Source organism: Ahaetulla prasina, chromosome 8 (genome assembly GCF_028640845.1).
Source record: "Ahaetulla prasina isolate Xishuangbanna chromosome 8, ASM2864084v1, whole genome shotgun sequence".
Lineage (NCBI taxonomy): Eukaryota > Metazoa > Chordata > Lepidosauria > Squamata > Colubridae > Ahaetulla > Ahaetulla prasina.
Window position 1 is genome coordinate 88,652,605 of NC_080546.1, and position 14,424 is coordinate 88,667,028.

The window sequence follows — 14,424 nt, forward strand, 5'->3', positions numbered from 1 at the left end:
AGGAAGAGTATCCTGACTCCCAGGGGGTGGGGGGGTCTTAGCTAGCCTTGCTGGCTGATGTAATCTTCCCAGGTGCCATGTGATGAGTTTCTGTTGCTAGATGGGTCCTATTGTGTTGCAGATGTTGGTCCATTGACAAAGGTGGGGAGAATGAGTTTCTGCCTCTAGCCCATTGACAAAGGTGGGGGGAGGCAGGAAGCTGCAGGAAGCTGCTTTGTCCTTAAAACATGTTTCTCCATTTCTCATCCAGGGAAATATAATATTCTGCCCTTTGTAATATTTTGTAAAATATTTCATTCTTCTAGGAGAGGGGTGGGTGCTAACTTCCTACACTTGTAAAGAAAGAAACAGACATTCTGCAAACTCTGGAACTAAAATAATTTAAAAAATTATTCTACTATGCTTTCATCAGCCATCTGCTGACATCATCAGAGTATTAAACTACCATTAGAGATTTTTATATGTCATTAGTCAATTTGGCCATTGCGTGCACGATAGGCCCTTCCAACCGCCTCCCGCTTGTAATTAGCTGTGGTTTTTTTTATTTGCATTTATATCCCGCCCTTCTCCAAAGACTCAGGGCGGTTTACACTATGTCAAGCAATAGTCTTCATCCATTTGTATATTATATACAAAGTCAACTTATAATTGTACTTAGCTGTGTTGTTTTTGCTGTTGTAATGGTAGTTTAATATTCTGCCGATGTCAGGGGATGGCTGACGAAAGCTTAGTAGAATAAAAAGTTAATTATTTTCGTTCCCGAGTTCGCAGAATGTCTTTCTTTCTTTCTTTCTTTCTTTCTTTCTTTCTTTCTTATCTATCTATCTATCTATCTATCTATCATCTATCTATCTATCTATCATCTATCCATATCTATCTATCTACATCTATCTATATGTCTACCTAATCTATCTATCCATCCATAGCTATAGCTATCATCTACATCTACATCTATCTATCTATCTATCTATCTATCTATCTATCTATCTATCTATCTAATCTATCTATCCATATCTATCTATCTATCTAGAATTCTTTATTGCCCAAGTGTGATTGGACAGACAAGGAATTTGTCTTTGGTGCATATGCTCTCAGCATAAAAAGAAAAGAACAAAAAAAAATGCATTCACGAAGAATCATACGATACAACACTTAGTGATAATCAAGGTTACTAATAATATTTAATCCTATAATTGCTGTTCTGCCATTTATGGTATGGTAAGTAGCCCCGAGGGGCATGGTAGAAAGATGAGCAGCATATAAATTTAACAAATAAATAAAAAATCACATCCAGGACATAAACTGTTTCAACTCCTACCCTCAAAACGACGCTATAGAGCACTGCACACCAGAACAACTAAACACAAGAACAGTTTTTTCCCGAAGGCCTCTGCTAAACAAATAATTCCATCAACACTGTCAAACTATTTACTGAATCTGCACTACTATTAATCTTCTCATTGTCTTCATCACCAATCTCTTTCCACTTATGACTGTATGACTGTAACTTGTTGCTGGCAATCCTTATGATTTATATTGATATACTGACCATCAATTGTGTTGTAAATGTTGTACCTTGATGAACGTATCTTTTCTTTTATGCACACTGAGAGCAGATGCACCAAGACAAATTCCTTGTGTGTCCAATCACACTTGGCCAATAAAAAAATATCTATTCTATTCTATTCTAAAAAAGGAGGACGGGCTACCCTTTCTGCATGCCTTAGTCACAAAACAAGTGTACAATCTTAACCCCGCTTACTTTGAAATTTGGGCAGCAGAGCATTATACTGAAGGGCCTCATCTCTATTCTCCAACACACACCCAAAGAGAGAGAGAAATACAAGGCCCTGCCTTCCAGCTGGCCATCTCCACTACCCCGCCGCAACTCCCCAGCCTTTCAGAGGGCAGTTGCACCCACCTGACTAGGCCTCAAAGCTTCGCGGGGGTCGATTTGTCCCGGGAGACAGGCTCCGAGACCAAGCCGGGGGGCCGAAACGTAAACCAAGGCGCCGGGAGCGGCGGATTTCCTCACCAGAGCCTTTTCGGCCGCCATGAGGGAAGCCCTCGCTCGGAAAAAAAAGCTCCCGTCGTCGGTTTCCCTTCAGGTAAAAGAAACGCCTCCTCTTCTAACGGTTCTCGCGCCTCGTTCCCAAGGCGACGCCGTCGCGGGGCGAGTGACGACACGGCGACCTCCCTTTCGGAGGCCCCGCCCCCTCCCACACCTCCGCCGGCGCTGCGTCGCGTCGCGTCGCGTCGCGTCGGGCCGCGCGCCCCCCCTCCACTATGACGGAGAGGAAGAGGCCGGCTCCGGGAGGCGTAACGCGCATGCTCGGCGCGGGCGCCATTTTGGACGGGCCGCCGGAGCTTCTCCCGCGGTGGCGGCGGTGGTGACGGTTGGCGGCGGAGCTCGGCCCGGCTCAGCGGCGGCGGGAGCGACCTGGGTTTTGGCGGGTCCCGCTGCCGAGATGGCCAATATCGCGGTGCAGCGGATCAAGCGGGAGTTCAAAGAAGTGCTGAAGAGCGAGGAGGTCAGCCTTTACAAACCCCCCCCCTTTTTTTCTCCCCCCCCTCCCCCCATTTCCTACCCCCAGCGCTCGCCGGGCGGCGGTGAGGGGCTCATCCCGGCTGGGGTCTCCTGGCCTGCCCGGGGCTGAGGCGGCCTGTTGCCGCTTCTCCTTCTCCAGGGGATGACGGGAGGGGGGGGAGGGCTGTCCCGAGGGGGCTTCCGCTGAGGTGGGGGGAGGGGCGGGGAGAAGCAACTCCTGAGGGAAAGTGAGGGGGGGGCAGGCCTGTTCTCCCCCCCCCCCATGGCCAAGAGCCTCCAACCCTGTGAGGCGAGGTTTAAATCCTTTTCCTTTCTCTTTCCCTCCCCCCTCAGTGAAGTGTTAGAAGTGGGGGGTGGGGTATCATTTGCTGCTGGAAGAAAAAAGAAGGTACCGGGCGATGGGAGTTCCAGTTCCTCCTTAAGCCACCAAAAAAAAAAAAAGCCGGCTGGGTGCCTTTGGGCCAGTCCTAGGGAGATGGTGAGTTTTAGGCCCGAGAAAGGTAGCTGGGTGCCTTTTGGGCCAGTCACCAGGAGACTGGGAGTCCTAGTCCAGCAGCTAGTGGGGGATGGGAGTTCTAGTTCCTCCGTAAGCCACACAAAAGCTGGCTAGGTGCCCTTGGGCCAGTCCTCGGGAGATGGTGAGTTTTAGGCCGGAGAAAGAGCTGGGTGCCTTTTGGGCCAGTCACTAGGAGACTAGGAGTCCTAGTCCAGCAGCTACTGGGTGATGGGAGTTCTAGTTCCTCCGTAAGCCACACAAAAGCTGGCTGGGTGCCTTTGGGCCAGTCCTCGGGAGATGGTGAATTTTAGGCCTGAGAAAGAGCTGGGTACCTTTTGGGCCAGATCACCAGGAGACTGGGAGTCCTAGTGCAGCAGCTACTGGGAGTTCTAGTTCCTCCATAAGCCACAAAAAAGCTGGCTGGGTGCCCTTTGGCCATCCTGTGGGAGATGGTGAGTTTTAGGCCCGCAAAAAGTAGCTGGGTGCCTTGTGGGCCAGTCACTAGGAGACTGGGAGTCCTAGTCCAACAGCTACTGGGTGATGGGAGTTCTAGTTCCTCCAAAAGCTGGCTGGGTGCCCTTGGGCCTGTCCTCGGGAGATGGTGAGTTTTAGGCCCGAGAAAGGTAGCTGGGTGCCTTTGAGCCACTCACCAGGAGACTGGGAGTTGTAGTCCAGTATATGGTATAAAAGCTGGCCAGATGACTTGAGGCCAGTCCTCTGGAGATGGTGAATTTCAGGCCTGGCTTAGGCAAGAAAGGGAGCTGGGTGCCTTTGGGCCAGTCACCAGGAGACTGGGAGTTCTAGTCCAGCAGCTAAGTACTGGCTGATGGGAGTTCTAGTTCCTCCATAAGCCACAAAAGCCGGCTGGGTGCCCTTGGGCCGTCCTGTGGGAGATGGTGAGTTTTAGGCCCGAGAAAGGTAGCTGGGTGCCTTTGGGCTAGTAACCAGGAGACTGGGAGTTCTAGTCCTGTGTATGGATAAAAGCCAGCTGGGTGACTTGGGGCCATTCACCAGGAGATGGTGAGTTTTAGGCCAGCTTTAGACAAGAAGGGTAGCTGGGTGCCTTTGGGCCAGTCATCAGGAGACTGGGAGTTCTAGTCTTGTGTATGGCATAAAAGCTGACTGGGTGACTTTGGATAAGTCACCAGGAGGCTGGGAGTTTTAGTTCTGCCTTAGCCATGAAAGGCAGCTGGGTGACTTTGGTTAGGCCGGTCTCTCTTTCTCAGCCTGACCCACCTCACAGGTGGTTGTTTCAGGGAAAATAGGAGGAAGAAGCATTAGGTTTGCCACCTTGAGTTACATATAACGTAATAAAGGCAGGACAAAATCTAATAAAGAAGCAAGCCCTTCTTTTTCCATTTATAGGCCCAGCAGTCTTCCATCTAGGTTGGGATGCGTCCTTACAGGTCTGCTACTCCGTCCAGTTGACCAGGGAATCTGACCGGGTCAGAGGAAAGTTTTTCCAGTAGGATTTAAGTTAAAAGTAGTGTTGTGTGCCTTTGAGGAGTTCATCCTGGCAGCAGAATCCTTGGTCTTTGGGGAAATTTCCCTGTTGTTGGTGTAATGGGCAAAGTTTTCTGTAATCCAATCCATGTGTATATGTGTGAATGCAGAAAGAGTAAAACATCAGAGTATGTAAAATAGGCAAGGCTTCATAATAGACTTCATACTTTGGCAGATTAGAAAAACCAGAGTTTGTGGAATAAGCCAGAATTCAGCTAAGCAAATGATTGTGGCTTTTTTTTTTTTTTAGTCAATCCCTAGTTCTTTTAACTAATCTTGCCTTGGACCTTTGGTTAAGCGCTTGAGCAAGCCAGAAATATGAATTAGCACTAAGGAAGGAAAGAAATTACAAAGACCTGTGTGTTGTCTATTTAATTGTAGTGAGTAAGCCTTAAACTATTGTCTGTTTGTTGGCCTTTGGTGTGCGAAATGCTAAGCCGAAATCAAGTCAACAACCTACTTTCATACAGTGCATGGGGTGATGTGTTAAAATGCATGGACTGTGGAAAGCTATATTAGACTGGAGAAACTGTTGTTGTTGTTTTTTTGCATTTATATCCCGCCCTTCTTCGAAGACTCAGGGCGGCTTACATTGTGTTAAGCAATAGTCTTCATCCATTTGTATACTATATACAAAGTCAACTTATTGCCCCCCAACAATCTGGGTCCTCATTTTACCTACCTTATAAAGGATGGAAAGCTGAGTCAACCTTGGGCCTGGTGGGACTTGAACCTGCAATATTGCAAAATTTGTTTGAAAAATTATTGGAACCAAATATATTTAAGATGGAGCACATATATTTCCCTATGATATGGAATGATATGGAAAGAATCAGATGTAATTATAACCTATATAACCATTGGTTAAAAGAACTCTTATTTCATTCTTTCACATTTTAAATGTTCACCAGTAACTCTGCCCTTTGGATGAGAATTCATTGAGAGGATGTTTTTATTTTTATTTTAAAAAAGGATTCCTCTCAGTACGTACATAGTGGATTGTAAAAATTGATGAAGGGGCCCACATTAAAAAACAGTTCTTTCATTTAAAAATACGTTCTGTTGATGCTGTGTATTATCAATTCGCACGATATTCTTCCCAAAGGCCCTTTAAATCTTCACTCAGATCTGTATATCTCAGTGGACTAAGAACATATATCAGTTGGCAGAACTGATAATAGTGAAAAAGTGAGCATTATAATGCATTATATTTGTATCCAGGTCTTACTCCAATTTGTTCAGAGTGGTATGTATAGTCTTAGTCCTATTTTTTACTAGTTCAGTACTATTTTCACTTATTTTCACAAAATGTGTAGTATTTTGAACCAGATACTACTCAATAGTCAATACTAGTTTAGTTTACAACTAAGAAATTCTTGTTCCAGAAATTCTACGACCATCCTGTCGTAGTCGTAATAATTCTGCTTTTCCTCAACATCAGTAAAATGCCAACCACTTTGAAATAGAGATGGCCACATACCCCTGCCTTTCAGGAAATATATTTTCCTGAAATACAAGCATTGATCACCGAGACACTATTTAATGTTGTACATGAAATCAAAGATAACTGAACACTTGTTACTACTTTGGAATGTATGTGATTCTTCTTAACAGTCTGATTTTTTTTTTATTTGAATTTATATCCCGCCCTTCTCCGAAGACTCAGAGCGGCTTACATTGTGTTAAGCAATAGTCTCATCCATTTGTATATTATATACAAAGTCAACTTTTATTGCCCCCAACAATCTGGGTCCTCATTTTACCTACCTTATAAAGGATGGAAGGCTGAGTCAACCTTGGGCCTGGTGGGACTTGAACTTGCAGTAATTGCAAGCAGCTGTGTTAATAGCAGACTGCATTAGTCTGTAGAGCCACCAGAGGCCCATTTGGTAAAATAATTTCAGGAACTAGCATTGAACAGCTTGAAAGTATTGCTTCTCAGTTTTATTGTATAAAAAGATCCAGTTGACCCAATTCTAAATGTATTTATATAACAGCTTAATTCCAACAAAGATGTGTCATATCATGTTTAATCTAAATACCTTTAGCTTTCTTTCACGTTAACTTTTCAAGCTTCAGGTTGTCCCCAACAACAGTTTGTTTAGTGACCAAAGTTGTAATGACACAGCATCCCTGTGGTCATGTGTTCGAAATCCAGATGCTTGGCAACTGGTTCATATTTATGACCGTTGCTACATCCCAGGGTCATATGATCCCCTTTGGTGACTCTCTGACAAGCAAAGTCATTGGAGAAACCAGGTTCACTTAACAGCCATGTACTGATTTAACAACTCTGGTCATTCACTTAACTGTGTGAAGAAAGATTGTATAATTGGGCAAAATTCACTTAACAAATGTCTCACTTAGCAACAAAAAATTATGGTCGTAAATCAAGGACTGCCCATATGCATTTACTTACAAAGCCTATTTTATATATCTTGGTGGACAATCACACCTTAGAAAATTAGGGATGTTTGTAAATGGGCTGCTTTCTAAAGAACATTAGAATTCGTAATTTATGTAAGAATGTGATGTCTATATCTGTCCTTGTTCTAATAGAAAATATATAATTGGCTGGATATTATCTATTTTTACGGTGGTTTTAACGCTTGAGATAGTATTTATTTAAGTACCGTATATACTCGAATATAAGCCGATCCGAGTATAAGCCGAGGTCCCCAATTTTACCCCAAAAACTGGGGTAAACTGGGGACTCGAGTATAAGCCGAGGGTGGGAAATGAGGCACCTACCGGTTGGGGAAACCCTCCCTCCCCCAGCTGAGAAGGCTGGCGGCCCCCCCGCCCCGCCCTCCCACTGCACCGGCAGGGCTTCCGTCCGGTAAAATGTGAAAAAAAGAAAAAAAAAACTCGAGTATAAGCCGTATATACTCGAGTATAAGCCGTATATACTCGAGTATAAGCCGAGGGGCTTAAAAAAAAAACAAACTCGAGTATAAGCCGTATAGACCCGAGTATAAGCCGAGGGGACGTTTTTCAGCACAAAAAACGTGCTGAAAAACTCGGCTTATACTCGAGTATATACGGTAGTTCTACTTTTCCCTTCAATATTGCCTTCCTAATGTCAGCCGAATAGGGATGTGGTTGCTCAGTGGATAAGACACTGAGCTTGTCGATCAAAAGGTTGGCAGTTCAGCGGTTCGAATCCCTAGTGCCGCGTCACAGGGTGAGCTCCCGTGACTTGTCCCAGCTTCTGCCAACCTAGCAGTTCGAAAGCACGTAAAAAAGGCAAGTAGAAAAAATAGGGACCACCTTTGGTGGGAAGGTAACAGCGTTCCGTGCGCCTTTGGCGTTGAGTCATGCCGGCCACATGACCACGGAGACATCTTCGGACAGCGCCGGCTCTTTGGCTTTGAAATGGGGATGACCACTGCCCTCTACAGTCAGGAACGACTAGCACATATGTGCAAGAGGAATCTTTACCTTTACCTTTAATATCAGCTGAACAAATGAAAATAAGGTAGCTGATAAGAGATCTTTGGTGCTCTCCGAGTTTGGTTGTTTTCTTGCAGATGTTTCATTACCCAAACTAGGTAATATCAGTGCTAGTGGACCAGGATGTACATATAGCATATGAACTGTGCTATCTGGGAATGGATGGAGTTGGTTATCCATCTCCCAGTTAAGCATGCTGTCTCTGAAAATCCGAGTAAGCTGCTGATAATTTGGAAAAATAAAAACTGGATTCGTAATTTTAAACAGCAGACTTTACTGTCTCTTACTCAACTGTGCTAAAAAAAATCTAAAAATCCTTTTGGATCTAGGCCACCTGGTCCACCAGGCATCCAAGCAGCCACAAACCGTATCATTCCCACCATCACCTTGCTTTATGGGGTTCCTCTGATAAAATTCTGTCTTTGGATCTCCCCACGAGGTCCAGAGGGCCAAATAATTCTTGAATCTGCAGGCCCAAATTGTTCCAGAGGCTCCTGGTCTTTATCTAGCCACTCATAAGCAAACTTTGAGTCTTGATGTTCTTTCTGGACAGCAAAAGTTCCCTTCTTGTGTCACCTCTCCTTGTATGTCAGTAGAGATTCTCAATCATCCAGGTCATGGTTGTCCCAAAGGTGCTTTTTCTTCCCAGAAGACAACTGGACTTTTTTTGTTTTTTTTCTTTTGAAGACATTTCGCTTCTCATCCAAGAAGCTTCTTCAGCTCTGACTGGATGGTAGGGAAGGGAAGGATTTACATTCCTTGCAGGCAGCTAGATATTTGCATCCTTTTTGAGGGTCCTTGAAGCGCTTGGAGGTTTATCTATGTCTTCAGGGTCACCTGAGTGGTGCTAATGGTTCCTGTAGTCTGCAATTTTTCCCCCCTCTGGAAACCCATTCCTACTCCACACCGTTCCAAGAGTGTTCATCCCAAATTGTATCGCTAAACATCTGTAGAGATTCTCAGTCATCCACATCTGAAGGTCTTGAGCTGAAGAAGCTCCTTGGATGAGAAGCAAAATGTCTTCAAAAGAAAAAAACCAGACAGTCCAGTTGCCTCCTGAAAAGGCAACTTTGGGACAACCATGACCTGGATGACTGAGAATCTCTACAGACTTTCAGCTATACAATTTGGGATAAACACCCTTGGAATGATGTGGGAGTAGGAAGGGATTTCCAGAGGGGGAAGAAAATTGCAGACTACAGGAACCATTTGCACCACTCGGGTGAGAGGACACAGATAAACTTCCAGGGGCTTCAAGGACCCTCTCAAAGGATGCAGATGACCAGTTGTCTGGAAGAAGCATAAATCCTCCCATTCCCCACTATTTATTTATTTATTTATTTATTTATTTATTTATTTATTTATTTATTTATTTATTTATTTATTTATTTATTTATTTATTTATTTATATATTTATATATTTATTTATTTATTTATTTATTTATTATTTTGTCACAACAATATATGTAAGTATCATACAGAAAGGTTATATAGTATATAAACATATATATGAGTAAATATTAGGAGGTATAAGCATATATATATATATGAGTAAATATTAGGAGGTATAAGCATATATATATATATATATATATATATATATATATACATCTTCATAGTGGGTGTCAGTCTGCTGCATGAATGGATTGGGGGGGTTTGAAATGGTTAATGTTGCAGCTGCGGTCTGGCTTCTGGTCCTTGGTCGTGCTTCATGATCAGTGTGGGTTTGGGTCTGCTTTCTGGGTGGATGTGCGGTGGTGACATCCTGTGTGGACCTTGTGAGTGTGGGTCTGGTGTCATTCCTCGTGTTAGGGACTCGTTTGTCAATAAGGGCGGGTTTCCAAATGGCTGGTAGGCGGGAGGTGTCATCTCGTTTGTTCATGCTGTGTGGGCGTTTTTCTATCTCAATGGCTTCTCTGATTATTCTGTTGTTAAAGTGTTCAATTTTGGTGATAGTTCTGGTCTTTTTAAAGTCAATATCATGTCCTGTGACTTTAAAGTGTTGGACCAGGGAAGAAGTTGGTTCCAACAGAAGAATAAGTGCACGCATTGAAGAACACAAGAACTCATTCAAAAAAGAGGAACCAACTTCTTCCCTGGTCCAACACTTTAAAGTCACAGGACATGATATTGACTTTAAAAAGACCAGAACTATCAACAAAATTGAACACTTTAACAACAGAATAATCAGAGAAGCCATTGAGATAGAAAACGCCCACACAGCATGAACAAACGAGATGACACCTCCGCCTACCAGCCATTTGGAAACCCGCCTTATTGACAAACGAGTCCCTAACACGAGGAATGACACCAGACCCACACTCACAAGGTCCACACAGGATGTCACCACCGCACATCCACCCAGAAAGCAGACCCAAACCCACACTGATCATGAAGCACCAAGGACCAGAAGCCAGACCGCAGCTGCAACATTAGCCATTTCAAACCCTCCAATCCATACATGCAGCAGACTGACACCCACTATGAAGATGTAGCACGACCACAAAGCCAAACAACAGCTATGCAGCTCACCAGCTCAAATCCCCTGCAGCACAGACTAGACTGAGCACAACCAAGCCCCCACCAACACAGGACACACCCCAGCCAATCAGAGCACAGAAAACCCCATCCAATCAGAGCACAGCCAAGCTCCCACCCAATCAGTTCAAACCCCACTAGCAGTTAAAAGGAAGAAACAGCTGCGATCACACATTGCTCCCAGAAGCACGGTTGAAGCCTGAAGATGACGAATGAGACTTCGTCAAACGTCGCCAAGACACTTCCAATTTTACACGCGAGAAAACCCGAACAACCAAAGACCTATATACAAACACCCCTGAAAACCTCAGAAAACATATATATATATATATATATATATATATATATATATATATATATATATATATATATATATATATATATATATATATATATATATATATATATATATATATATATATATATATATATATAAGAAAAGAAAAACAATAGGACAGGAACAGTAGGCACGTTTGTGCGCTTATGCACGCCCCTTATGGTCCTCTTAGGAATGGGGTGAGGTCAATAGCAGAAAGTTTTTGGTTAAAGCTTTTGGGATTATGGGAAGAGACCACAGAGTCAGGGAAAGTATTCTAAACATTGATGATTCTGTTACAGAAGTCATGTTTTCTGCAATCTAGATTAAAGCGGTTGACATTAAGTTTAAATCTATTGGTTGTTCTTGTATTATTGCAATTATCCTGTATTATTGCAAACTATCCTGTCAGAGCTGAACAAGCTTCTTGGCTGAGAAGCAAAACATCTTCAAAAGAAAAAAACAAGAAAGTCCAGTGGTGGAAGCACGTTTGGGATCTCCCCTGTATGTATAATCTGTGCAGGTCTTTCTAGTGGTAGACTAATAGAATAGAATAGAATAGAATAGAATTTTATTGGCCAAGTGTGATTGGACACACAAGGAATTTGTCTTGGTGCATATGCTCTCAGTGTACATAAAAGAAAAGATACGTTCATCAAGGTACAACATTTACAACACAACTGATGGTCAATATATCAATATAAATCATAAGGATTGCCAGCAACAAGTTATAGTCATACAGTCATAAGTGGAAAGAAATTGGTGATGGGAACTATGAAACGATTAATAGTAGTGCAGATTCAGTAAATAGTCTGACAGTGTTGAGGGAATTATTTGTTTAGCAGAGTGATGGCCTTCGGGAAAAAACTGTTCTTGTGTCTAGTTGTTCTGGTGTGCAGTGCTCTATAGCGTCGTTTTGAGGGTAGGAGTTGAAACAGTTTATGTCCAGGATGCGAGGGATCTGCAAATATTTTCACGGACCTCTTCTTGATTCGTGCAGTATACAGGTCCTCAATGGAAGGCAGGTTGGTAGCAATTATTTTTTCTGCAGTTCTAATTATCCTCTGAAGTCTGTGTTTTTCTTGTTGGGTTGCAGAACCGAACCAGACAGTTATAGAGGTGCAAATGACAGACTCAGTGCACTTTGATATCAGTAGGAGAGAGAGCTGTAGGTCACGTGATGAAGTGTTGAAATAGGATGAAAAAGTTAAAACGGATCAATGGGATGGGCCTGCTTTTTGACATGTCTATAAATTTGTCTTAACATAGCAATGCCTCTTTATACATTGATTCAGGTTTTTTTTTAAAGTATATAGCTACGATCTTTTTTTTTTTTTTTTACATTTATATCCCGCCCTTCTCCGAAGACTCAGGGCGGCTTACATTGTGTAAGGCAATAGTCTCATTCTATTTGTATATTTATATACAAAGTCAACTTATTGCCCCCCCAACAATCTGGGTCCTCATTTTACCCACCTTATAAAGGATGGAAGGCTGAGTCAACCTTGGGCCTGGTGGGACTAGAACCTGCAGTAATTGCAGGCAGCTGTGTTTAATAACAGGCTTCTTACAGCCTGAGCCACACCGCGGCCCTTTATTATTTATCTTTATTTCCATTTACCTGGAATAAGTTTCACTAAAAAAAAATATCCCATTTTGTGCAGCCTTTTAAACACACAATGTAAATTGAAAGATTTCCTACAAAATATAATGTCCTAAAGCTGGATTAATTTTTAATCCATTTTTTTTTAAAAAAAATTCTGCAGTGTGGGTTCCCCCCCCCCAAAAAAAAAATTGAATTGGAAAAGTACCGTTTTCAATCATTGAGGCTTCCTAAAGTGTTTCGAAGTAAAGAGAAGATAGCAAACATGATTTAATATATTGAGTTCAGCGCATCTAACCTAATTTACAAAATGTGCTTCCTAAGAATGATGATCTGAAAGGGAATATTTACAGCTTTAAATTTGATTGTATCTATTTCTAAAAATGTTAGGGTTTCAGTGGGGAAAAAAAATAACATGGCAATTTTTCTGCAAGAAATTTCCATCTTTTTTATCTACTCCATACGTTGTTGGCATTTCAAAGCGTAGTTAGATGTTATCAAACTATAATTTGTAACATCTGTGCACAAGGGGAATACATCATTACTTCCCTCCTTATGCATTTACTAAATACAATAACTACACGGAAGCTTCAGTAATTTAGCATTATAAAAAATTAATGAATAATTGCACTTTGCTGTTACCATTCTGTGAACAGCATGACATATTCAGATGGTTACACGACTGACATTATAATATACCTCGTTTATGTACCCTATTTTCCCCAAAATAAGACATCCCCTGATAATAAGCCCAATCGGGCTTTTAAGCGCATGCGCTAAAATAAGGCTCCCCCCAAAAAATAAGCCCTCCTGAAAATATTTAAACGCAGAGCTGGAAATCAGGTAAGACGGCAAGAGGAGCCCCGTCTTGCTCCACATGCCCCGAAATAATAAAGACCTCCCCGAAAATAAGGCCAAGTGCTTATTTCAGTGTTCAAAAAAATATAAGACAGGGTCTTATTTTTGAGGAAACACCGTATTTTAACGGTTACATGCCTTTCGATGAAAAAAAAATTGAAGGAAAGCAAAAACATGTAATTTTAAAGTAGCATTGTAGAATATCACAAACACAACTGAAGAATAAAAAATGTGGGCAGCATAGTATTATAGCATCTTCACTCCCCTTGAAGAGCACCCGGAGGCTCCAGTTGGTCCAGAATGCGGCTGCGCAGACTGCACTGGCTACCTGTGGCCTTTCGGGTGCGCTTCAAGGTTTTGGTAACTATCTTCAAAGCGCTCCATGGCATTGGGGCGGGATACTTACGGGACCGTCTACTGCCACCGATTACCTCCCACCGACCCGTATGCTCTCACAGGGAGGGACTCCTCAGGGTGCCGTCAGCCAGGCAGTGCCGGCTAGCGACGCCCAGGGGAAGGGCCTTTTCTGTGGGGGCTCCCACCCTCTGGAACGAACTTCCCCCAGGACTTCGCCAACTTCCTGACCTTCGAACCTTTCGCCGCGAGCTTAAGACACATCTATTTATCTGCGCAGGACTGGACTAGAATTTTAAATTTTAAATTTGGTTTTAATGGGGTTTTACTATTTTATTGTGGTTTTAATATTCGGCCGTATTGAATAAGTTTTTTAAATTGGGGTTTTAACTTGTATTTATATTTATGTTTTAGTTGGCTGTAAACCGCCCTGAGTCCCTTGGGAGATAGGGCGGTATAAAAATATGATTAAATAAATAAATAAATAATAAATAGTAGACTAAAGGGCCTCTGGAGGCTCAGCAGACTAAGTCTGTCTGTTATTAACACAGCTACTTGCAATTACTGCAAGTTCAAGTCCCACCAGGCCCAAGGTCGACTCAGCCTTCCATCCTTTATAAGGTAGGTAAAATGAGGACCCAGATTGTTGGGGGCAATAAAAAGTTGACTTTGTATATATATAATATACAAATGGATGAAGACTATTGCTTAACACAGTGTAAGCCACCTTGAGTCTTCAGAGAAGGGCGGGATAT

The 14,424-nt window shown here is 42.7% G+C and overlaps 2 protein-coding genes across 4 annotated transcripts in view; one reads left to right on the forward strand and one right to left on the reverse strand.

The window, feature by feature from the left end:
- Nucleotides 1–2,166, reverse strand: part of SMIM14 (small integral membrane protein 14) — a 44,155-nt gene extending 41,989 nt beyond the window's left edge. The window contains exon 1 of one of the 3 annotated variants that reach the window (XM_058193936.1): nt 2,036–2,166. The gene's annotated coding sequence lies outside the window, so the exon portion shown is untranslated. Of the gene's footprint in view, nt 1–1,921; nt 1,969–2,035 lie in introns of those variants that run through there. The other 2 variants (XM_058193939.1, XM_058193937.1) reach the window with 2 other exon arrangements.
- Nucleotides 2,167–2,372: 206 nt separating this feature from the next.
- The window catches only part of UBE2K (ubiquitin conjugating enzyme E2 K), a 37,709-nt gene continuing 25,657 nt past the window's right edge, over nt 2,373–14,424 (forward strand). Inside the window, exon 1 of the mRNA XM_058192974.1 lies at nt 2,373–2,531. Coding sequence (XP_058048957.1) covers nt 2,469–2,531 — 63 coding nt within the window. The 5' untranslated portion in view covers nt 2,373–2,468. The remainder of the gene's footprint in view (nt 2,532–14,424) is intronic.